This window comes from Rana temporaria, chromosome 9 (assembly GCF_905171775.1).
Source record: "Rana temporaria chromosome 9, aRanTem1.1, whole genome shotgun sequence".
NCBI lineage: Eukaryota > Metazoa > Chordata > Amphibia > Anura > Ranidae > Rana > Rana temporaria.
The window spans coordinates 163,196,562-163,216,744 of record NC_053497.1 but is presented as its reverse complement, the minus strand read 5'-3'; the positions used below and the strand labels follow the sequence as shown (position 1 = coordinate 163,216,744).

Genomic DNA, 20,183 nt, shown 5'->3' with positions numbered 1-20,183 from the left:
TTCCCATATGTTCCCAAATACCACTGTGGCCGTATACTGAGGATTGGAAAAGTAAACAGCAGTCCGGGTCTATTAAGCTTTTCTGACCATCTGGTGAAACAGTGGTCTTTAAACAAGGTGAGCGTACCCAATCTCACTGGTGGAGGATCACATGTCAGTTCTTGGGTGTTCACTCATTCTTTTGCACATGGTGAAGATCTCTAAAGATTCACGTATTGGACCTATTCCATAATTTTGGATTTCTCCTTTTGGATATTTTCTTACAGTGGACTTTTTTTATTTTCATTTATATGAAATATGCACTTAGTTTATTTTTGCATGCTCATACATAATTGATTCACATATGTTTAATTGTATTTATTCACATTGAATTTTGAATATTGGTTTGCGCTGCACTGCTCTACAGTATTTATACAACACTCCAAAACATATGAAGAAACCAAGGAGAGCACATAGCGTGATACTGTATGGAGGTTTATTGTATAAAAGCAGATTGGGTACTTACATCAATCCAAGTAAAAACAAGCATATAAAACACACAGCCGGCCGACCTGTACAGGAGCGTGTGCCCGGAATATCCGGGTCCTCACACGTGTAACGCGGTGACGTCAGAGCGCCGCCTCCCGACGTTTCGTCTCAACAGGGACTTGTTCACGGGATGAGGAGGTGCTCCGAGTCACCACGTAATAAAGCAAAGAGGGGAGGGGCTGGACTCAAGATGGACCTAACACCAGCCGCACATCCTCCATCTTGGTTGATGGAAACAAACGATGACTTAATGGCAAAGTAACACCGATTGGGGCGAAAATAGCCAGTAATTATTAGAGGTCATCAAACAAGTGTCGCTCCAACACTAATCTATTCCAACCACTGCGCTATGCTTTTAAAGCATGCACATAGTGGAGGGAAAAAACAACGGAAAAAAAGGAAGAACAAATATTTTTTATTTCTGTTTTCTTAAAAAAATTAAATATAAAAATGAACAGACCCATCACCTGCTAAGGTAGGACGGAACATCCCTATATGTGCCAATCGAAAAAAAGAGCTGGCTCAACGAAAAAACATTATAAAAATATAATATGAATGTACATATAAAAATATATATAAAATAGCTTGTAGAGTGCAACTCATTAGGTCCATCTCAGGTCATTGATATTGACATAACACACTGACAAAACTAGTGTATCCCCAATAAGACATTCATGTTCCTAAATTTAGTAAGAAATGCACAACTCAAAGGTCATAAGCTAATGGTCATAATCCGACAAAATGACATGTAGATCAGACAGGTTGACAATCTAAAGTGTACATAACAAGAAAGCGGACAGGATTATGCATTATCAATAAAACAATTAACGTCTACTTCAATGTTCAATCCATGGGGGGTGTAACACTTTTTAATTTATATATCCAAGACATCTCGGATCTAGAGATGTCTCTTACCAAATCGCTCCCCCTCCAATGAGCAGTAAATTTGTCAATACCTAAAAATATAGTATCTTTAGGGTTTTTATCATGTGCAATCAAATAGTGCTTTGACAGAGTGTTCTGGAAAGCCACTTCGAATATTTGCAATATGCTCATTGAGCCGCACGTGAAGGGGGCGTTTGGTCCTGCCCGCATACTGGAGACCACACGGGCACATTAACAAATAAACGACACCCATTGTAGAACAGGTGATGAAAGGCTTGATACAAAAATTCTTACGAGTGCAACTAGAGCTGAACTCAGTGGTCCTTTTGGGGGTTCGCCTGTTCAAACCACAGCTCTGGCATCTACCACACTTATAGAATCCTGATAGAAACATTGAAGGTATCTTGGGAGGATTAAGTGTGTTAGGGGCCAATTTGTCCTTCAGAGATGAAAGCCCCCTAAAGACCACCTGCGGTCTTTCTGGTAGTAAACCATTAAGTACATTGTCACTTTTTAAAATGTGCCATTATTTAGAGAAAATATGTTTGACACTAGCGTGTTGACAAGAGAAGTCTGTGACAAATGGGGATTTAAACTTGACAGTCACTCCGTGGTTTATACTCAAGTAAGACACCTCCTATCCAAATTTGTCACATAATCTAATGAGTGAGATAGGGCTTCCGGGCAGTACCCCTTTGATACAAATCGTTCAGTTAGAACACCAGCTTGTTTAATGAAAGAGGCCTGTTTAGTGCAATTCCTTTTTAAACGGAGGTATTGACGAAGAGTAATGACAGCTGTCTTTGGAAATGTACGAATTTCTGTCTGTAGCTTTAAAATGTGTTGTAGTCACAAAACTACCGTCCTCGACAGATAACTAAATCCAAAAAATTAATCTGCAACTGGCTGGCCTCATGACTCAAAAATCCCTCGTTCATTGATATTGAGTACATCAATGAACTGGGATAGATCACTCTCCGTACCCTCCCATAGGAGGAGGATGACGTCGATGTATCTGACCCACAGCAAAATCTGGGGCCTAGACTGGACACTGACGACATCCTCCTCCCATAGGGCCATAAATAGATTTGTGAGGCTGGGAGCATATTTGGCTCCCATAGCAACCCCGCGACTCTGTTGGTAATATCTACCATCGTGCCAAAAAAAAATTGTGTGTGGCAGCGAACTCTAACCGTTCCATTATGAAGGAAATTTGAGTGATATCAAGGCCACTATCCTTATTAAGATAGTAAGACACCACATGTAGGCCCAGATCGTGAGGTATAGAGATCTGACCCTCAAAGACCTTAACGATATGAAAATTAAACCAGTCCGCTGTAAACTAAAAATAAAAGAGGGCATTCAATCCTTATGTCAAAATAAGGAGTTGGTAATCCGCCCTGCCGATAAGGGTGGGGGTATTGTTGTTCTTAACAAGAGTGATTACATCATGGGTGCTCAACCTGTGGCTCTCCAGCTGTTGCAAAACTACAATTCCCATAATGCCTCAGCCTTTGGGAGACATGCTTGTACCTGTCAGCGGCTTGCAATGCCTCATGGGAATTGTAGTTCCGCAACAGCTGGAGAGCCACAGGTTGAGCACCCATGGATTACATGCAAGAAATGCAACGGACCCTTGGGGATAGCGACACCTATGTCCCCCTTCCATTGGATCCGGGGGCAAAATATAAAAAAGCCTTGATAAAGATTGTAGATAGGGGTTTTCGTGGAAAAATCTTGAACGAAAAGGAAAAGACCTTTTTGGTTCCAAAGGCTCCCAGAACACCTATAATGTACTATTTGCCGAAGGTACACGAGTCTTGCTTGCCCCCCGGGATGTCCCATTGTGAGTGGGATAGACTCAGTCACGTCCCGGATGGGCAAGTACATAGATTTTTTTCCTCCAACCTCTGGTCAAGAAGATGCCATCCTACATCAAGGATACCAAAGATGTAACCAACACTCTCTAGGATAGTACCCCCGCCAGGGTTATGGTTGGTGACAGCGGACGTCGCCTCGCTGTACACCCTTATACCTCACGATCTGGGCCTACATGCGGTGTCTTATTATCTTAATAAGGATAGTGGCCTTGATATCACTCAAATTTCACTGTTAGAGTTCGCTGCCACACAATTTTTTTTTTTGGCACTATGGTAGATATTACCAACAGAGTCGCAGGGTTGCTATAGGAGCCAAATATGCTCCCAGCCTTGCAAATCTATTTATGGCCCTATGGGAGGAGGATGTCGTCCGTGTCCAGTCTAGGCCCCAGATTTTGCTGTGGGTCAGATACATCGACATCCTCCTCCTATGGGAGGGTACGGAGAGTGATCTATCCCAGTTCATTGATGTACTCAATATCAATGAACGAGGGATTTCTTTGAGTCATGAGGCCAGCCAGTTGCAGATTAATTTTTTGGATTTAGTTATCTCTGTCGAGGACGGTAGTTTTGTGACTACAACACATTTTAAAGCTAAAGACAGAAATTCGTACATTTTCCAAAGACAGCCGTCATTACTCTTCGTGGCTTGATTCCATACCAAAGAGTCAATACCTCCGTTTAAAAAGGAATTGCACTAAACAGGCCTCTTTTGTTAAACAAGCCGGTGTTCTAACTGAACGATTTGTATCAAAGGGGTACTGCCCGGAAGCCCTATCTCACTCATTAGATTATGTGACAAATTTGGATAGAGGTGTGTTGAGGATAAACCACGGAGTGACTGTCAAGTTTAAATCCCTATTTGTCACAGACTTCTCTTGTCAACACGCTAGTGTCAAACATATTTTCTCTAAATAATGGCACATTTTAAAAAGTGACAATGTCCTTAATGGTTTACTACCATGTATCAAGCCTTTCATCACCTGTTCTACAATGGGTGTCGTTTATTTGTTAATGTGCCCATGTGGTCTCCAGTACGTGGGCAGAACCAAACGCCCCCTTCACGTGCGGCTCAATGAGCATATTGCAAATATTCGAAGTGGCTTTCCAGAACACTCTGTGTCAAAGCACTATTTGATTGCACATGATAAAAACCCTAAAGATACTATATTTTTAGGTATTGACAAATTTACTGCTCATTGGAGGGGGAGCGATTTGGTAAGAGACATCTCTAGATCCGAGATGTCTTGGATATATAAATTAAAGTGTTACACCCCCCATGGATTGAACATTGAAGTAGACGTTAATTGTTTTATTGATAATGCATAATCCTGTCCGCTTTCTTGTTATGTACACTTTAGATTGTAAACCTGTCTGATCTATGTCATTTTGTCTGATTATGACCATTAGCTTATGACCTTTGAGTTGTGCATTTCTTACTAAATTATTTAGGAACATGAATGTCTATGTTGGGGATACACTAGTTTTGTCATGTGTTATGTCAATATCAATGACCTGAGATGGACCTAATGAGTTGCACTCTACGAGCTATTTTATATATATTTTTATATGTACATTCATATTATATTTTTATAATGTTTTTTCGTCGAGCCAGCTCTTTTTTTCGATTGGCACATATAGGGATGTTCCGTCCTACCTTAGCAGGTGATGGGTCTGTTCATTTTTATATTTAATTTTTTTTTAAGAAAACAGAAAAAAAAAAAAAAAATTCTTCTTTTTTTTTCGTCTTTTTCCCTCCACTATGTGCGTGCTTTAAAAGCATAGCGCAGTGGTTGAAATAGATTAGTGTTGGAGCGACACTTTTGTTTGATGACCTCTAATAATTACTGGCTATTTTCGCCCCAATCGGTGTTACTTTGCCGTTAAGTCACCGTTTGTTTCCATCAACCAAGATGGAGGATGTGCGGCTGGTGTTAGGTCCATCTTGAGTCCAGCCCCTCCCCTCTTTGCTTTATTACGTGGTGACTCTGAGCGCCTCCTCATCCCGTGAACAAGTCCCTGTTGAGATCGTCACCGCGTTGCACGTGTGAGGACCCGGATATTCCGGGCACACGCTCCTGTACAGGTCGGCCGGCTGTGTGTTTAATATGCTTGTTTTTACTCGGATTGATGCAAGTACCCAATCTGCTTTTATACAATAAACCTCCATACAGTATCACGCTATGTGCTCTCCTTGGTTTCTTCATATGTTTTGGAGTATTGCATCGGGCTGGTACTAGTGGGGACTATTCGCTACTGAGGCTTCACCATTGGACGGATGACTAAACTTGTTCCTGCAGTGGAGATTGGATATCTGTTATTCATGCTGTTTTAAAATTGATTTGCGGTAAGAGTCAGTGTTGCTCGTGGGTGGACGTCTCCTGTCTGTTACCGATCACTACGCTGTGGATGTGTCTAGCACCTTTGGGACTCACTGCTGCTACATCACTTTATTTGGGACTGTATTTATGTTTTCAACCCATTACCCTTTTTTCCATATACTGCACTGTGGACTACTCTGATGCATTAACACTGCTATGAGGATTTCAGTATATGCCATATAAGTCTTCACTTATTAATTTATTGTTCACATTTTATTGGTATCAATATACATCACGTTGGTAATTTATTATTTTTTTAGCGCGACTCCCTTTTGTTCCATGAATTACTAATACACATTAGACATGTGCACACTGAAATATTTTGTTTCGGAATTTGGTTTTCGTCCGAAAAATATTTACTCCCAAAATTAGTTTTTATTTATTTCGTTAAATGCATTCATCCGAAAATCCAAATAAATTAAGGTCGAATCTGTCATTGAAGGCTTATGGTGTCTGTCGAATGTTCTAAGAAGATTAGACGAAATCTTTAATAAACAAATGATTTGACGGAGCAACGAAACTGTACAATGATGCAATCCTACATTTCCAGTCGAATGTTTCGCCTACAAGTTGTAGACGAATTCTAATGTTGTATGACTAATAATTATAATAATTACTAGTCAACCAACATTAGAATTCTTCTATAGCCTATGGGCAGAGCATTTCACCATAAATGTCAGCTTGCTGCGATCGTATGTTTTTAGCTACTTTGTCAAATCATTTCTCTCAATGTCGAATCTTTTCTCTTTTATGTAGACTAATATTGGACGAATAGCGTTTATGGTTGGGCACATTCGACCGCAACGAAAATAAAGCATTTGTTTATGTCGAATCTTTAGTTTTCTGTGCTTTTGTTTAAATGACAATACCTGAAATTCTGACAAATGCATTCGGACGAAACCGAATGCACATGTCCATGGGGTGGGTTCATGCAAAGAACAATTCCTGTAAGTTCATATGAAACCAGGGCTCCTTACCATTCTCTTGTAAGTGTCAAACCTTTGAGTTATAACCTTAGATGGTACAGCCAGACTACTTGTGTAACATAAAAACAATATCTATTCATGCCTAAGAACCAAATTTAAACTTTAACAGGGAAAATGGCTGTCCTTCTGTTCATAATATACATGAATAGGAAAAATACATAATATGCATAATATAAAGGCCTATATGTATATTCTTTTTAACCCCAAATGGTCTGACAATATGCTTTTATAATAGTATTTTTGTTTTTACTCTCTCCAGGAACTCTGACGATATATACAATGGCCAGACATTTATTAGTGAGTTTTTTTTTTGTTATCATGAATTTATAGCCACATACTATGTTTTCAAATGGCTAATCTAAAATGTTTGTTTAAGTTGTAAACAAAAAAAAAACTGAGTTTATTTGTTATGTGAAAAAAAATCAGTAACCTACAACTTGTTGTAACCTAATGACATGTAATTGTAAGTTGCTGTATGTTCCACATTACCCCCAGTTCCACCTTATTTAATAAACATGGGAGCAGCTATTACTGAACTTTGCTAAAAATGTCTAACTGCCTGGCTGCCCCACTCGCTTCAATAAATTGTACCAGCAACAATGTGCCACATGCTGAGATGCAAAATAATCTTCCTTCAAGTCCTGTTGACATGTTACGGGCTCGGCACAGCAAAGTCCTGCTGCACCTGCAGTCTATTTTAATAAAGGAAGAACCCTTTTTGCATCTTCTGTGGCATTCCTGTCCCTAGTGCAGGTGATTGCTTCAGTGGAGATGAACCACAAGACCATGTGATCGTGGAGCCTAATATCGTCAGAAGCGGTATGTTGAATATTTGCCACTGACTTCAATACTTTCCATCCTTGACCGAATGACTCGAGTACTGAAGCCAATATACACGATTACCAAAAGTATTGGGACACCTGCCTTTTTACATGCAGATGAACTTTAATGGCATCAGTCATCAGTTTGTTCATAGGGTTCACTATTGAGTTGTCCCACCCTTTGCAGCTATAACAGCTTCAACTCTTCTGGGAAGGCTGTACGCAAGTTTTAGGAGTGTGTTTAAGGGAATATTTGACCAGAAGCGCGTTTGTGAGGTCAGGCACTGATGTGGATGAGAAGGTCTGGCTTGCAGTCTGTTCTAATTCATCCCAAGGGTGTTCTATAAGGTTGATGTCAGGACTCTGTGTAGGCCAGTAAAGTTCCTCTACCCCAAACTCTCATCCATGTCTTTATGGCCCTTGCTTTGGGCACTGATGCACACTCCTGTTGGAACAAGGGGCCATCCCCAAAAATGTCCACAAAGCATGGGAGCATGAAATTGTCCATAATGTCTTGGTATGCTGATGCCTTAAGAGTTCCCTTCTCTGGCACTAAAGTGCAAAACCCAACCCCTGAGAAAAAACATGTGTACGGAGTTCTCAGAGTTGAAGTTGTTATAACTGAAAGGGGTGGGATGACTCAATATTGAACCCTACGGACTAAGGGGCATTAAAGTTCATGTGCATTTAAAGGCAGGCATCCCCATACTCTTGACAATATGGCAATTGTAGCCATGGCCCGACCCCCTAGAGGCCTAATGGTGACCTCCCCGAGTCAAGGAGAGCCGACATCCATCTTCACAGTGAGGGTTACTAGGCATAGTGGGTGTGGTATAGAGTAAATTTGGTGCCAGACACTTTGAGAATGCAACATTTTTTTGTCTCTTAACAGAACTGGGGAGAGAGGATTAGGGCCTGAACACCCTTGGGCAGATTCAAAATACTTGGCGGATTCCGAGACAAATAAAAGCTGCTATACATTTCAAGGGCTTGTAAGCTGAATTACAGCAAGCATCTGTAGACTGCGGTCTCCTATAGCAACTGAGCTGGTAACTTCAACTTTAAGACAGATCACAACTCACAGTATCCTGTTGTAGATCCTCTCACTAGACTCTTCAGATCCCAGCTGCCATTGGATCCCTTGAACGCCTTGGCTTCCAAGTGTCATGCGCACTATTCCACTGGGTCCCTGACTTGGCTCTTCAGCTAATCTGCTGAATCTTCTGCAAGCGTCGCCCCCACACTGTTCCGCTGGGTCCCTAGCTTGACTCTTCTGAAGCTTTCCCAACTTCACCATCCCCGGCTAGTGAAAAAGGCTGCTCTGGTACTTCAGTCTCCACAGAACCTGGCCTCTGATAACAGGAGAGATTGTCCCTTGCTGGCGACTGTCCCCTTTACCTCTGACTCTGGTTCTCGCTTGCGTCTGGCACCAGGAGTGGTCATCTCCGATAACTACTTGGTTCTCCAGCCGGCTGAACCCCCAACCCTGAGCTGCTCTCTCCCAACCTGGATAGGCCACAGACAACCTAGCAGCCAGATACTCCCAGATAGGCCTCAAGCTTCTGGCCTAGCAGTGGAGACCTTTTCAACATGCGTCCACTCATACAGCTGTCCAGGTGGCACCGAACCCCAATCGCCTGACCTCCCAGCAGGCCAAGGGTGGAAAAAACCCTGCCAATTGGCTGAGACAACCCATCCACTCTTAGTGCAGATTTACTAAGCCCTTGTCAATCTAATGCCACCTAGTGACAGAAGAAAGGTGCAATAAACCCAGATTTAGGAAAAGGTCAGTGGATCTCCCTAACAATGAGCCAGGCTGGTTACCGCCGGGCAAAAAGTTTTATCAATCATGCCTAACACCAGGGTGCTACACATTATATCTGCATGACAGCCAAGCAACTAGAATTTTTATAAAGTCGGCAATAGCAACCCCCCTGTATTTCCTTTTTGTATAAGGCTGCATTTTTTTTTTTTTTTTTTACTTTATTTATTTATTTATTTATTTATTTTTCCTAGAGTGTGCCCCCAACTAGGCTCTCTCGTCAACGATCTACTTGTTTTCTTCTGGACTCTCGCAGCGTTGTAGGCTCAGATTTTGTTGAAATGCTCCGTACTATCGGTTACCCTGGAGCACAGAATCTTAAGGGGGAGGATTTTGATTGGCTATGTGAAGGCAGTGGAGAGGTAAAGGGCTTCCTAAGTTGGCTTTGCAGCACTGTGGATCAGAAAAATGTTTTAACCACTGAGCAATTGGAGGCCTATGATGCCCTTCTAAACTCTGGACAACCACTTCTAGAAGTGGATGAGATTCAGAACCTCTGCAAAGGGGCAAGTGAAGCCGAAGGAGACTGGAAGATGGAAGATGCAAAGAGTTTGGAAGAACTTGAAGCAGAGCTACAGAGCTTGCGAAGCATCAAAACTCATCGACTGCAATGCCGCAACAAGTTGGAGTCTTTGGGGTTAACACTTCTCCATAATCGCTTGTCCTTGGAGAAAGTGGAGAAGCAAGAAGAGAAGAGTCTAAGTAACATCAAGGAAGAACTTTCAACCCTGAATTCAAGGTGCAATGCAGCCTTTGTGAGGCTTCGAGAGACTGTAACAGAGCTTGGAAACTATTACACTGCCCCATCTTCCCAGAGTATTTTGCTTTCTTCTCTTGACTTGGATAGCTACATAAGACTTGAAGAAATGTGCTGGGAACAGGTGGAGCAAAATGCCAGGGCAGTGTTGCCTGTGAAAGAGGAAGACCTGGAGAGAGAACAAAAAGCTCAGATAGAGATGGAAAAAGAATGCACTAGAGTTCGAGCAGCATGGTGCTCCCAGAAAATGCAACTAAGCATTGCACGTGCCACTCTCAATAGTAATAGGGAGGCATTAAACTGGTTGGATAGGAATGCAGGAGAACAGGTGAGATTGGAATAATTTTAAGGAAAATATTGCTTTTTTAATTGCATTTTGCTCATTCAATATTGCCTTCAGATTTTTTTTTATGTTTAAATTTGACCTGATTTCTTGTATCTTCCCTAGCACCATAATATTTTTGCATTTCTATAAACCCCCAAGCTCCAAAATGCATTTATATGAAACCTATCCAAAGCAATATTTTTTTTGATATAGTAAGAATGGTTGGATCTCCAGTAAGGCGTTTACTCGAATCGTCTTCCAGGGCAGCATCCGAGAGATGGGCTCCTCCCTGAAACAGGAAAATGCATTAGTCCACCATTATAAATTTCAGTCTCGCCTGCGTGCCTCAGGTTCCCCTGGACCCACAGAAGCTGCAAGAAACATTTATTGTACCTGGTCTCTGTGCTAGTAGCAGGAGGCCGCCTGCCGGCATCCCATTCGGCTCAGCAGGCCTTGGGATGGCGAGCAGGAGCAGCAATCTTGAGCATAAAAACGTGCTTTGCCTGAGATTTCACCCGGGGTCTGCAATTATTACCCCCCAATCTGAAACGAAAGCGCTGTCTTTTCCCCATACCGCAATGCTGGAGGGACCTGCTGCTGATTCAACCCAGTGTGGCTGGATCCCACAGATGGCGTGGGTAAGTATTCGCTGAGGGTGCATGTCCATCCACCCACCCGATTGCGGGCCCGCCCGCCTCTGAAAGGTCGATCTGCGAGGAAGCGAACGACGCCCATGGCACTCATCGCCCAGCAGAGCCGGTTCTTCTGGTGGACACCCTGTGGGGAGTACCAAGATGGTGCCGTCAGGGGGGGGATCCCTTCCACTCACAGTTCTGCTCGGCAGCCATTTTTTTTTTTGGTGTCTGTAAAAAAAGAGAAGAGCGTACACTTCCAGTGACTTGACTCCCAGACAAAACAGCAGAGTCCCCCTCCCTAATGAAAAATCGGGAAGGACACGGCAACCTTGGCATGTGCAGTATGTCCACCAACCTTCATGGGGTCAGCTTGAGGTGGGCTGGAGCTCAAGCAGGAAGCAGTTAAAAAGGCTCCTCTAAGCAGAGGATCCTGGTGGCTGACCATGTCTGATGCTTCTCCACACTGCCCTGCAGATCCGGCAAGCCAGAATACTCTAGAGTCACCTCTGTCTTGGCCTCACTGTAAAAACCGCCCACTCACTTTAACCACCCTTCCTCACTGGGACCCCTTTTGTGCTTGTTTTCCGGCCAGGACCCCAGAGGAAAGGAAAATGAAAGGCAACAAAACATGTGCTTCATGCAGCCGCCGGTTTTCACCTGAATGGAAAAAACCTTGCGATTCTTTAGCCACCATTTTGTCTATGGATTTTTGGCATAGAGGTTATCTGCAAGAGATCTGAAAGAGATGAAGAACACCATGACACCGCTACGCTCAGCGATTGAGGTTAGATGCTCCAGCGAAATAGTTAAACCTGTACTCCATCTACTAGCAGGACACTCGTCCCTTCAGGGAACAGGCAGAACGACAAACAGAAGGATTCGGATGAATCCAAGCAATCAGAATTGGAGGCTGGACTTTGCTCAGACTCTGATGAAGATCTGGGCTTTAGAGGGCAACTTATTTCTCTCAGAACACACTAATAACCTGCTCAAAGCTAGGTATTGAAGTGCAAAAGGCTGCAGAGCTCGCACTACATGAAACGATGTACAAAGGGCTACAATCCAGGAAACCTAGAAGATTTCCTGTACCCCAAACTCTTAAAGATATCGTCAAAAAGAGTGGGAAGACCTCGAACTCTTCATACCAGCTGCAGTCAAGTGCAGATATCGGTTTGCAGAGACGGACACCAAAACCTGGGATAAATGCCCCAAAGTGGATACCTCTCTGGCAAGTCACAAATCTGACTTGACCTTTGGACGCAGATACCTTAACCGATCCCATGGATAAGAAAATAGAGGCCCTTTTTAAAGAGGACCTGGGAAGCAGGGGCTGCAAAATCTGAATCCGGCAATGGCTTCCACCTGCACAGCCCGCACCCTACTAATCTGGTTAACCCAGCTTCAAGAACTACTGTAAAGTAACACTCCTAGAGAAGAATAGATAAAAACCATCCCCCACACCGAGAGCAGAAGCTTTTCTAGTAGATGCCTCAGCTGAAACCGTCAGAATATCTTCAAGGGCCACAGCGCTACTCAACTCAGCCTGAAGAGCCCTGTGGCTGAAACCTTGGGGAGGTGACCTCAAAAAACAGGCTGTGTGAAATTTCATTCACTGGAGACCTACTGTTCAGGCCTGAACTAGAAACGGTGCTAGACGGGACCGCAGCAAAGAACAAGGGGTCCCCCCCCAAACCAAAAAAACAAGGGAAGATGCCCTTTTGGCAATTCAAGAAGTTTAACAAGCTAGAAGCAAAGAAGCACTGGGGACAACAAAACAAAGGGCAAGGATGAATTCATCCTCAAGCCTCCTAACCCAATATATGAAAAAAAATGACGGTCATCGGGTAGGGGGCAGACTCGCAGCTTTTTCCCACCATTGGATGGAAGAAACAAAACAACCTCATACGCACCAGAACAGATGGCTACGTGATAGAATTTGCCACTCGTCCCCCAACCAAGTACCTAGGAACCATGCTACCAAAGGACAAAGAGCGAGCATAAGCCTTTTTAGAATCCCTGCAGAATCTTGGATCAGAAAGTGATCCACCAGGTACCTCAAGAGGAACAAAGGGGGTTCTGTTCCCATATCTTTGCAAAGAAAACGTCAGGCAAGCTGAGGCTCATACTGAACCTCAAACCACTCAACAGAGGAATAAAATGCAAAAAAATCAGCATGGGAGTCCATTTACTCGATCAGAAACATCCTACCAGGGAAACGTATTTATGGCAACCATAGACCTACAGTATGCCTACCTACATGTCCCCATAAAGGAGGATCATCAATTCTTGAGGTTTGCAGTACAAGGGCCAGCAACCACTCTGCACTTTCAATATACAGCTCTCCTTTTCGGCATCTCCTCAGCACCCAGAATCTTAAAGCTAATGGCAGAAGCGCTAAAGGGTCTAAGACAACAAGGCATTGGCAAAATACCATACCTAGATTATCTATTTGCAGATTCAGTGGAAACCCTAGAGAACAACCTGCACACAAGCATGTCCCAGCTGCAAAACCTGGGGTGGATAGTGAAGGCAGAGAAATCAGATGACCCCCAAGCCAGAGTGGTGTATTTGGGCTATATACTAGACTCTCTAGACTAACCAACACCTTAACGGAAGAAAAACAAAAAACCTCTCTAAGAGGGACCGATGCCATTACAATCAGACATGGAATGACAGTACTAGGGCTGATGACATCATGAATCCCAACTGTCACCTGGGCACAAATTCACATGAGACCCCTACAGAATTCCATTCTGTCCCAGTGGGATGGCAACCACTCATCCCTGGACAAGTCCATTCTGGTGCCAACCACAGTCGCACTCAAATGATGGCTCAATCCACTTTGATACATCGAAGGATGCAAATGGGCTCAAACCAACCCCAGTCAGGATCACCACTGATGCCAGCGCTCTAGACTGGGGGGCACACATGAGGGCCTCTGCACACAGGGGAAATGGGAGGTCTAGATCGGCCCAAGCCTCAAACATGAGGGAGGCTTGGGGGAAACCGGCAATACAAGGGAGAGATGTAAAAATACTATCGGACAACGCCACGCCGGTGGCATACCTAAACGAGCAATGAGGGACAAAGTCCCAGAGCTTGATGAGGCTGCAGGAAACAATCCTGCTATAGGTGGAATCAAACTCAATATTGGCCATCCACCTGAAGAGAACAGACAATGATCTGGCAGACTCCCTGAGCCGGAAGACCATAAAACCGAGTGGTCACTAAACCAAACATCTTTCGCTCAAATGTGGGCGGTGACTGAGGTAGATCTGTTCACCTCCAAAGCAAACCCAATGTTCTTCTCCATTAAATCCTACGGTTGGCAACAGCAGAGTAGATGCCTTCAGTCAGAGCTGGGGATGGCAACTATTGTTATGCATTCACTGGCATAATACCAAGAGCGATTCAAAAAATAAAGGCAGAGAGGGCAACGGTGATACTAGTAGCACCGGACTGGCCCCAAAGAGCATGGTTCAGCCACTTGAAAAACCTCTGCATCCAACCTCAACTAACGGATCGGCCAGATATCTTATCGCAGGGCCCAGTCAACCATCTGAACCACAGAATCCTGAACTTTCAGCTTGGTTACTGAAAGGGTAAGGTTCCAGAACAAGGGGCTGTCAGACAAGGTGAACAATACCATCCTAGACAGTAGGAAGCCCGTGACCAGGGCAATCTACAAGAAAGTGAGGAAAAAGTTTGTCTCCTGGAACAAAAGCAAACTGATCCCCAGCAAAGGAATAATCCCAACAATTATGGATTTCCTGCAAGATGGAGCAGACCAATATCTCCCAAGCCACGCTGAAGGTACAAATGGCAGCGCTCTCCTCGTTCATGGACACCAACTCGCAGAGGATCCCCTGATAAAGCGATTCCTGATGTCGCTTAAAAAGCTAGACCAGCTAAAATGAATAGAACTCATACTTGGGACATGTCCACGGTACTTGGAGGGTTCCTCTCTCCTCCATTCGAACCAACCGGACAGCTCGGACAAAAATCTCACTCTAAAAAGTGAACTTCTTGTGGCCCTAGTATATGCCAGAAGAGTAAGCGAAATCCAAGCCCTGTCCATGATGGAACCTGCCTAATACACTTTAGACAAAATGATTCTCAAGCCAGACCCGGCCTTCCTACCCAAGGTCTCCAACATTCCAGAGAACCCAAAATATAATCCCTTCGCTTCCAAAAACTATGAATACAAGAAAAGACACTTGCAGCAAACTCTATGTAAGAAACTCCTTGCATACCTCGAACAAAGGATTGGCCAAAACCAACCTCTCATTGTACTCTATGCAGGAGTTAACGGGAAGCAGGCATCCAAGAATACCATCAGCAGATGGATAAGAATGGCTATACAGACGACCTAATGAGGCACAAAACCGCACTCCTTTAAATCATTTTATTTTTATTTGATTTTCTTAATTTGACTCTTGACAAATACAGTTGACATAATTACAAAATAGAGGAATAGAATAATACCATCCGTGTACCATAAGGAAGAAGTGTGCAATTGTGTTAGTACAAAAAAGAGTCTTCCTATTATTTCCCCTTGTGTCTATTCCCTTATGCCTCCCTTCCCCCCCCCTCCCCCTCCCTGCCCCATCCCTAAGGAGCGTGCCTCCCTCGTAATTGCCTATCCTAAGAAATGGATGGACCAGCCAGATAAACTCAATGCATCCCTGAGTTATTGACTGGGAGAGTCTACCAGGCAAACCCCTATAGGCAGAGGAAGTGGGCCAGAGCAGTTCCATCACTAGGTCCCCCTACAAAGCATCTCCCACAGCCCTCACCCAGGGTCCCCACAGTCTCACAAATTTCCCATAATTCCCTTGTCTCGTAAAGCTCACTCTTTCGCTGGAAATGGTTAGGTTAATGGTCGCTACCCAATTTTCTACAGACGGGGGGGGGGGGGGGCATGTGCTTGCCATTTTTGAGCTATTATCTTGCGTGCCTGGAATAGGCATCTCAATACTGCCTCCAGGCTGCCGGGTGGAACTTAATTGTCCTCCATGCATCCTAGGAGGCAGGTCATCGCGACTGGGTCGAGGGAGGATCCAAAAACCTTATTGATCCTCTCAATTATCTCCACCCAGTAGCTATAAAGCTTTGGGCACTTCCAAACCATATGTATGAGATCTCCTTTAGCTTTACATCTTGAGCATTCATTATTTTGCCTCCACCCTAATGTAAACATTTTTTGGGGGGTATAATATACCCTGTGCAGTAAGAACAGATGGGACAGTCTCTGCGCTGGAGCAATCGAGACCAGTACTCCTCGATGCAGGATCTTGTCCCACTGTTCCGGGGTTACTATCCCGACGTCCCTTCCCCACCCTTCTCTGCTCTTATTGGGGCCCGCTCTGCTTATTGCTTTAACCCCCAGAGTGGTGTACATTACTGAAATGAAGCCTTTCGATGTTCTTGCCTTGATTACTCTAAGAAGGGCGGGGATCTGTGTCCATAAGTGTTTGTGAGGCAAATTGTGTTTTGTATGGCATGGCATACCTGGAGATATTTATAGAATGTCTTGTTCGGTATGTTATATTCCCTTGTCAATTCTAGGAATGATTTTATGGTGTCTCCCTCGAACAAGTGTATTAGACGGCTTATACCCTGTCTCTCCCACTCCCCTGATTTCTATATATTCATCACTTCCTGTAAATTTGTATTACTCCATAAAGGAGAAAGTTCTGTTACCCCGGCATACCCCAACAGAACCTTTGCTGTCTGCCATATTTTACCAACTAATTTTGTGGTCGGGCATTTATAGAAAAAAAAATATGCCTCTAGGGCTTCCACAAGTAACCTATGGGGATTCCCTGTTAGCAACAATCGCACTCCAGGTGGGATCAGAGCACACACAACCAGAGCCTGGACAACCTCTGTCGCAGAGAAAGCAGGGGAAACTCCAGAGCAGATCTGCAGGGCAGCGACATGATCGAGCTTCAGGCACTATCGTATAGACCAGCTGTCCGACCAAGACCAGGCATTTGGTCGCAAGGTGCTCCAGTCTCTACCCCCCACCCTAGTAAGTATTACTTGATACATCCTCTCGGATGCTGCCCTGGAAGACGATTCGAGAAAATAGTTGGGTACCTGGTAACTCTTTCTAAAGTCTTCCAGGGCAGCACTAGTTCCCACCCTTTAACGACAAATACCAGATACAGAGGGGGAGCTTTAAGCTTACTGGGATTTCATCCAGTGGTTTAATACAACTGAGGCACGCAGGTGAGGCTGAAATTTATAATGGTGGACTAATGTGTTTCCTGTTTCAGGGAGGGAGGAGGAGCCTATCGCAGATGCTGCGCTGGAAGACTTCTTAGAAAGATACCACGTACCTAACTATTTTTTTTAAATTGGATATTTTTTTTCACGCATGATGTGAGCATCTCATAATGGCAAAGGAAATTTCCTTGAGCTACTGGGCTACACACTCCCCCCCCCCCCCCATCCCCCTTCCCTGTTCAGTGACCTGTGTAAAATTTTGAATTTCCCATTACTTTCTGTTCCTGGAAATGGTCACCAGGAAAAATACAGAAGGTTAATGTTGCCAATTGGGACACAACCAGAAATCCTGCCTAGAGTACTACTTCTGCTGCACTGAAACTTTGGCTACAGAAACTTTAAAACCTGTCACAAATGGGGGGGGGGCATGTCACTGCCAATCTTCTTCTGAAAATTCTGGCTGTTCTGCCCCATGTTTTCAATTTGATTCACTGACCTGTTGCATGTACAGTTCAGAAAAGTCCAAAAGTACTTCCCATGCTTGCCCTAAGTCGGTAACTCAAGCATTAAAGCAAGAGGATTGGGTGGGATGCTAATCAACTAGCATTTTCACAAGGAGAGCTCAGTAGGCCCTGGTTTTTGCCATGAATGGTTTGCCTGCACCTTCAGAGACTTGTAATCCAAAATGCTATATGAAAGCGCGTTTCCCCATAAATGATGGAAATTTGGATGATTCGTTTTACAATAGCTGCTGGTGTATGCAGTACTGTAGTAGCCAGAGCTGTGGGCCGCTGGAGAACTTGGAGAAACTCTGAAACTGACACACCTTGCGCCCGCCCGACCCACCCGAACCTCTGGCCACATACAGTACTATATATACCAGTGGCTTGAATTCTGCTCGTCTTGCAAGACGGCGCTTGCATATAAAGTCAGGATTTTAAAAAAATATATTGCTCATCTTGCAAAACGTTTGTATACCGTGTTACTTGCAAACCAAGGTATACAGTGCCTTGTGACAGTATTCGGCCCCCTTGAACTTTGCGACCTTTTGCCACATTTCAGGCTTCAAACATAAAGATATAAAACTATTTTTTTTTGAAGAATCAACAAGTGGGACACAATCATGAAGTGGAACGAAATTTATTTGATATTTCAAACTTTAACAAATAACCTGAAAAATTGGGCGTGCAAAATTATTCAGCCCCCTTAAGTTAATACTTTGTAGCGCCACCTTTTGCTGCGATTACAGCTGTAAGTCCCTTGGGGTATGTCTCTATCAGTTTTGCACATCGAGAGACTGAAATTTTTGCCCATTCCTCCTTGCAAAACCGCTCGAGCTCAGTGAGGTTGGATGGAGAGTGTTTGTGAGCAGCAGTTTTCAGTTCTTTCTACAGATTCTCGATTGGATTCAGGTCTGGACTTTGACTTGGCCATTCTAACACCTGGATATGTTTAATTTGTGAACCATTTTGCTTTATGTTTTGGATCATTGTCTTGTTGGAAGACAAATCTCCATCCCAGTCTCAGGTATTCTGCAGACCCCATCAGGTTTTCTTCCAGAATGGTCCTGTATTTGGCTTCATCCATCTTCCCATCAATTTTAACCATCTTCCCTGTCCCTGCTGAAGAAAAGCAGGCCCAAACCATGATGCTGCCACCACCATGTTTGACAGTGGGGATGGTGTGTTCAGGGTGATGAGCTGTGTTGCTTTTACGCCAAACATATTGTTTTGCATTGTTGCCAAAAAGTTCGATTTTTGGTTTCATCTGACCAGAGCACCTTCTTCCACATGTTTGGTGTCTCCCAGGTGGCTTGTGGCAAACTTTAAACTACACTTTTTTATGGATATCTTTAAGAAATGGCTTTCTTCTTGCCACTCTTCCATAAAGGCCAGATTTGTGCAGTAAACGACTGATTGTTGTCCAATGGACAGAGTCTCCCACCTCAGCTGTAGATCTCTGCAGTTCATCCAGAGTGATCATGGGCCTCTTGGCTGAATCTCTGATCAGTCTTCTTTTTGTATGAGCTGACAGTTTAGAGGGACAGCCAGGTCTTGGTAGATTTGCAGTGGTCTGATACTCCCATTTCAATATTATCGCTTGCACAGTGCTCCTTGGGATGTTTAAAGCTTGGGAAATCATTTTGTATCCAAATCCGGCTTTAAACTTCTCCATAACAGTATCTCGGACCTGCCTGGTGTGTTCCTTGTTCTTCATGATGCTCTCTGCGCTTTAAACGGACCTCTGAGACTATCACAGTGCAGGTGCATTAATACAGAGACTTGATTACACACAGGTGGATTCTATTTATCATCATTAGTCATTTAGGTCAACATTGGATCATTCAGAGATCCTCGCTGAACTTCTGGAGAGAGTTTGCTGCACTGAAAGTAAAGGGGCTGAATTTTGCACGCTCAATTTTTCAGTTTTTTTATTTCTTAAAGTTTGAAATATCCTATAAATTTTGTTCTACTCCATGATTGTGTCCCACTTGTTGATTCTTCAAATAAAATTACAGTTTTATATATGTTTGAAGCCTGAAATGTGGCAAAAGGCCGCAAAGTTCAAGGGGGCCGAATACTTTCGCAAGGCACTGTAGCTGTGTATATACTTCTAAAGGGGGAGCAGAGAATCAAAAGTAGCAAGCAGCTGATGGGAAAATTCTACCTAAAGTTCCATAAAAAAAACTGAATTGAAAGACCTATTTACCAGATTAACCACACCATTGCATTTTGATGGTGGAAAAGGACAAGCATGTAAAACTGTGTGCTGTGTGTGTGTGGGGAGGGGGGGGGGGGGCATTGCTGTATGATGGAATTTTTTTTTTTTTTTTTTGTGTGCTGGGCAATTGCTGTTAAGCAAATGCAATTGTTGGTTTCCTATAGCGCTTGGAGACAGCAAAGGTAGGATATCCCCAGTAAAACTTTGCAGT

At 43.7% G+C, this 20,183-nt stretch overlaps 1 protein-coding gene across 1 annotated transcript in view; it reads left to right on the top strand.

Moving 5' to 3' along the window:
- The window catches only part of LOC120914264 (HAUS augmin-like complex subunit 3), a 127,103-nt gene that overhangs the window by 80,371 nt on the left and 26,549 nt on the right, over positions 1–20,183 (top strand). The window contains exons 2-3 of the mRNA XM_040324890.1: positions 6,920–6,957; positions 9,498–10,388. Coding sequence (XP_040180824.1) covers positions 6,940–6,957; positions 9,498–10,388 — 909 coding nt within the window. The 5' untranslated portion in view covers positions 6,920–6,939. The remainder of the gene's footprint in view (positions 1–6,919; positions 6,958–9,497; positions 10,389–20,183) is intronic.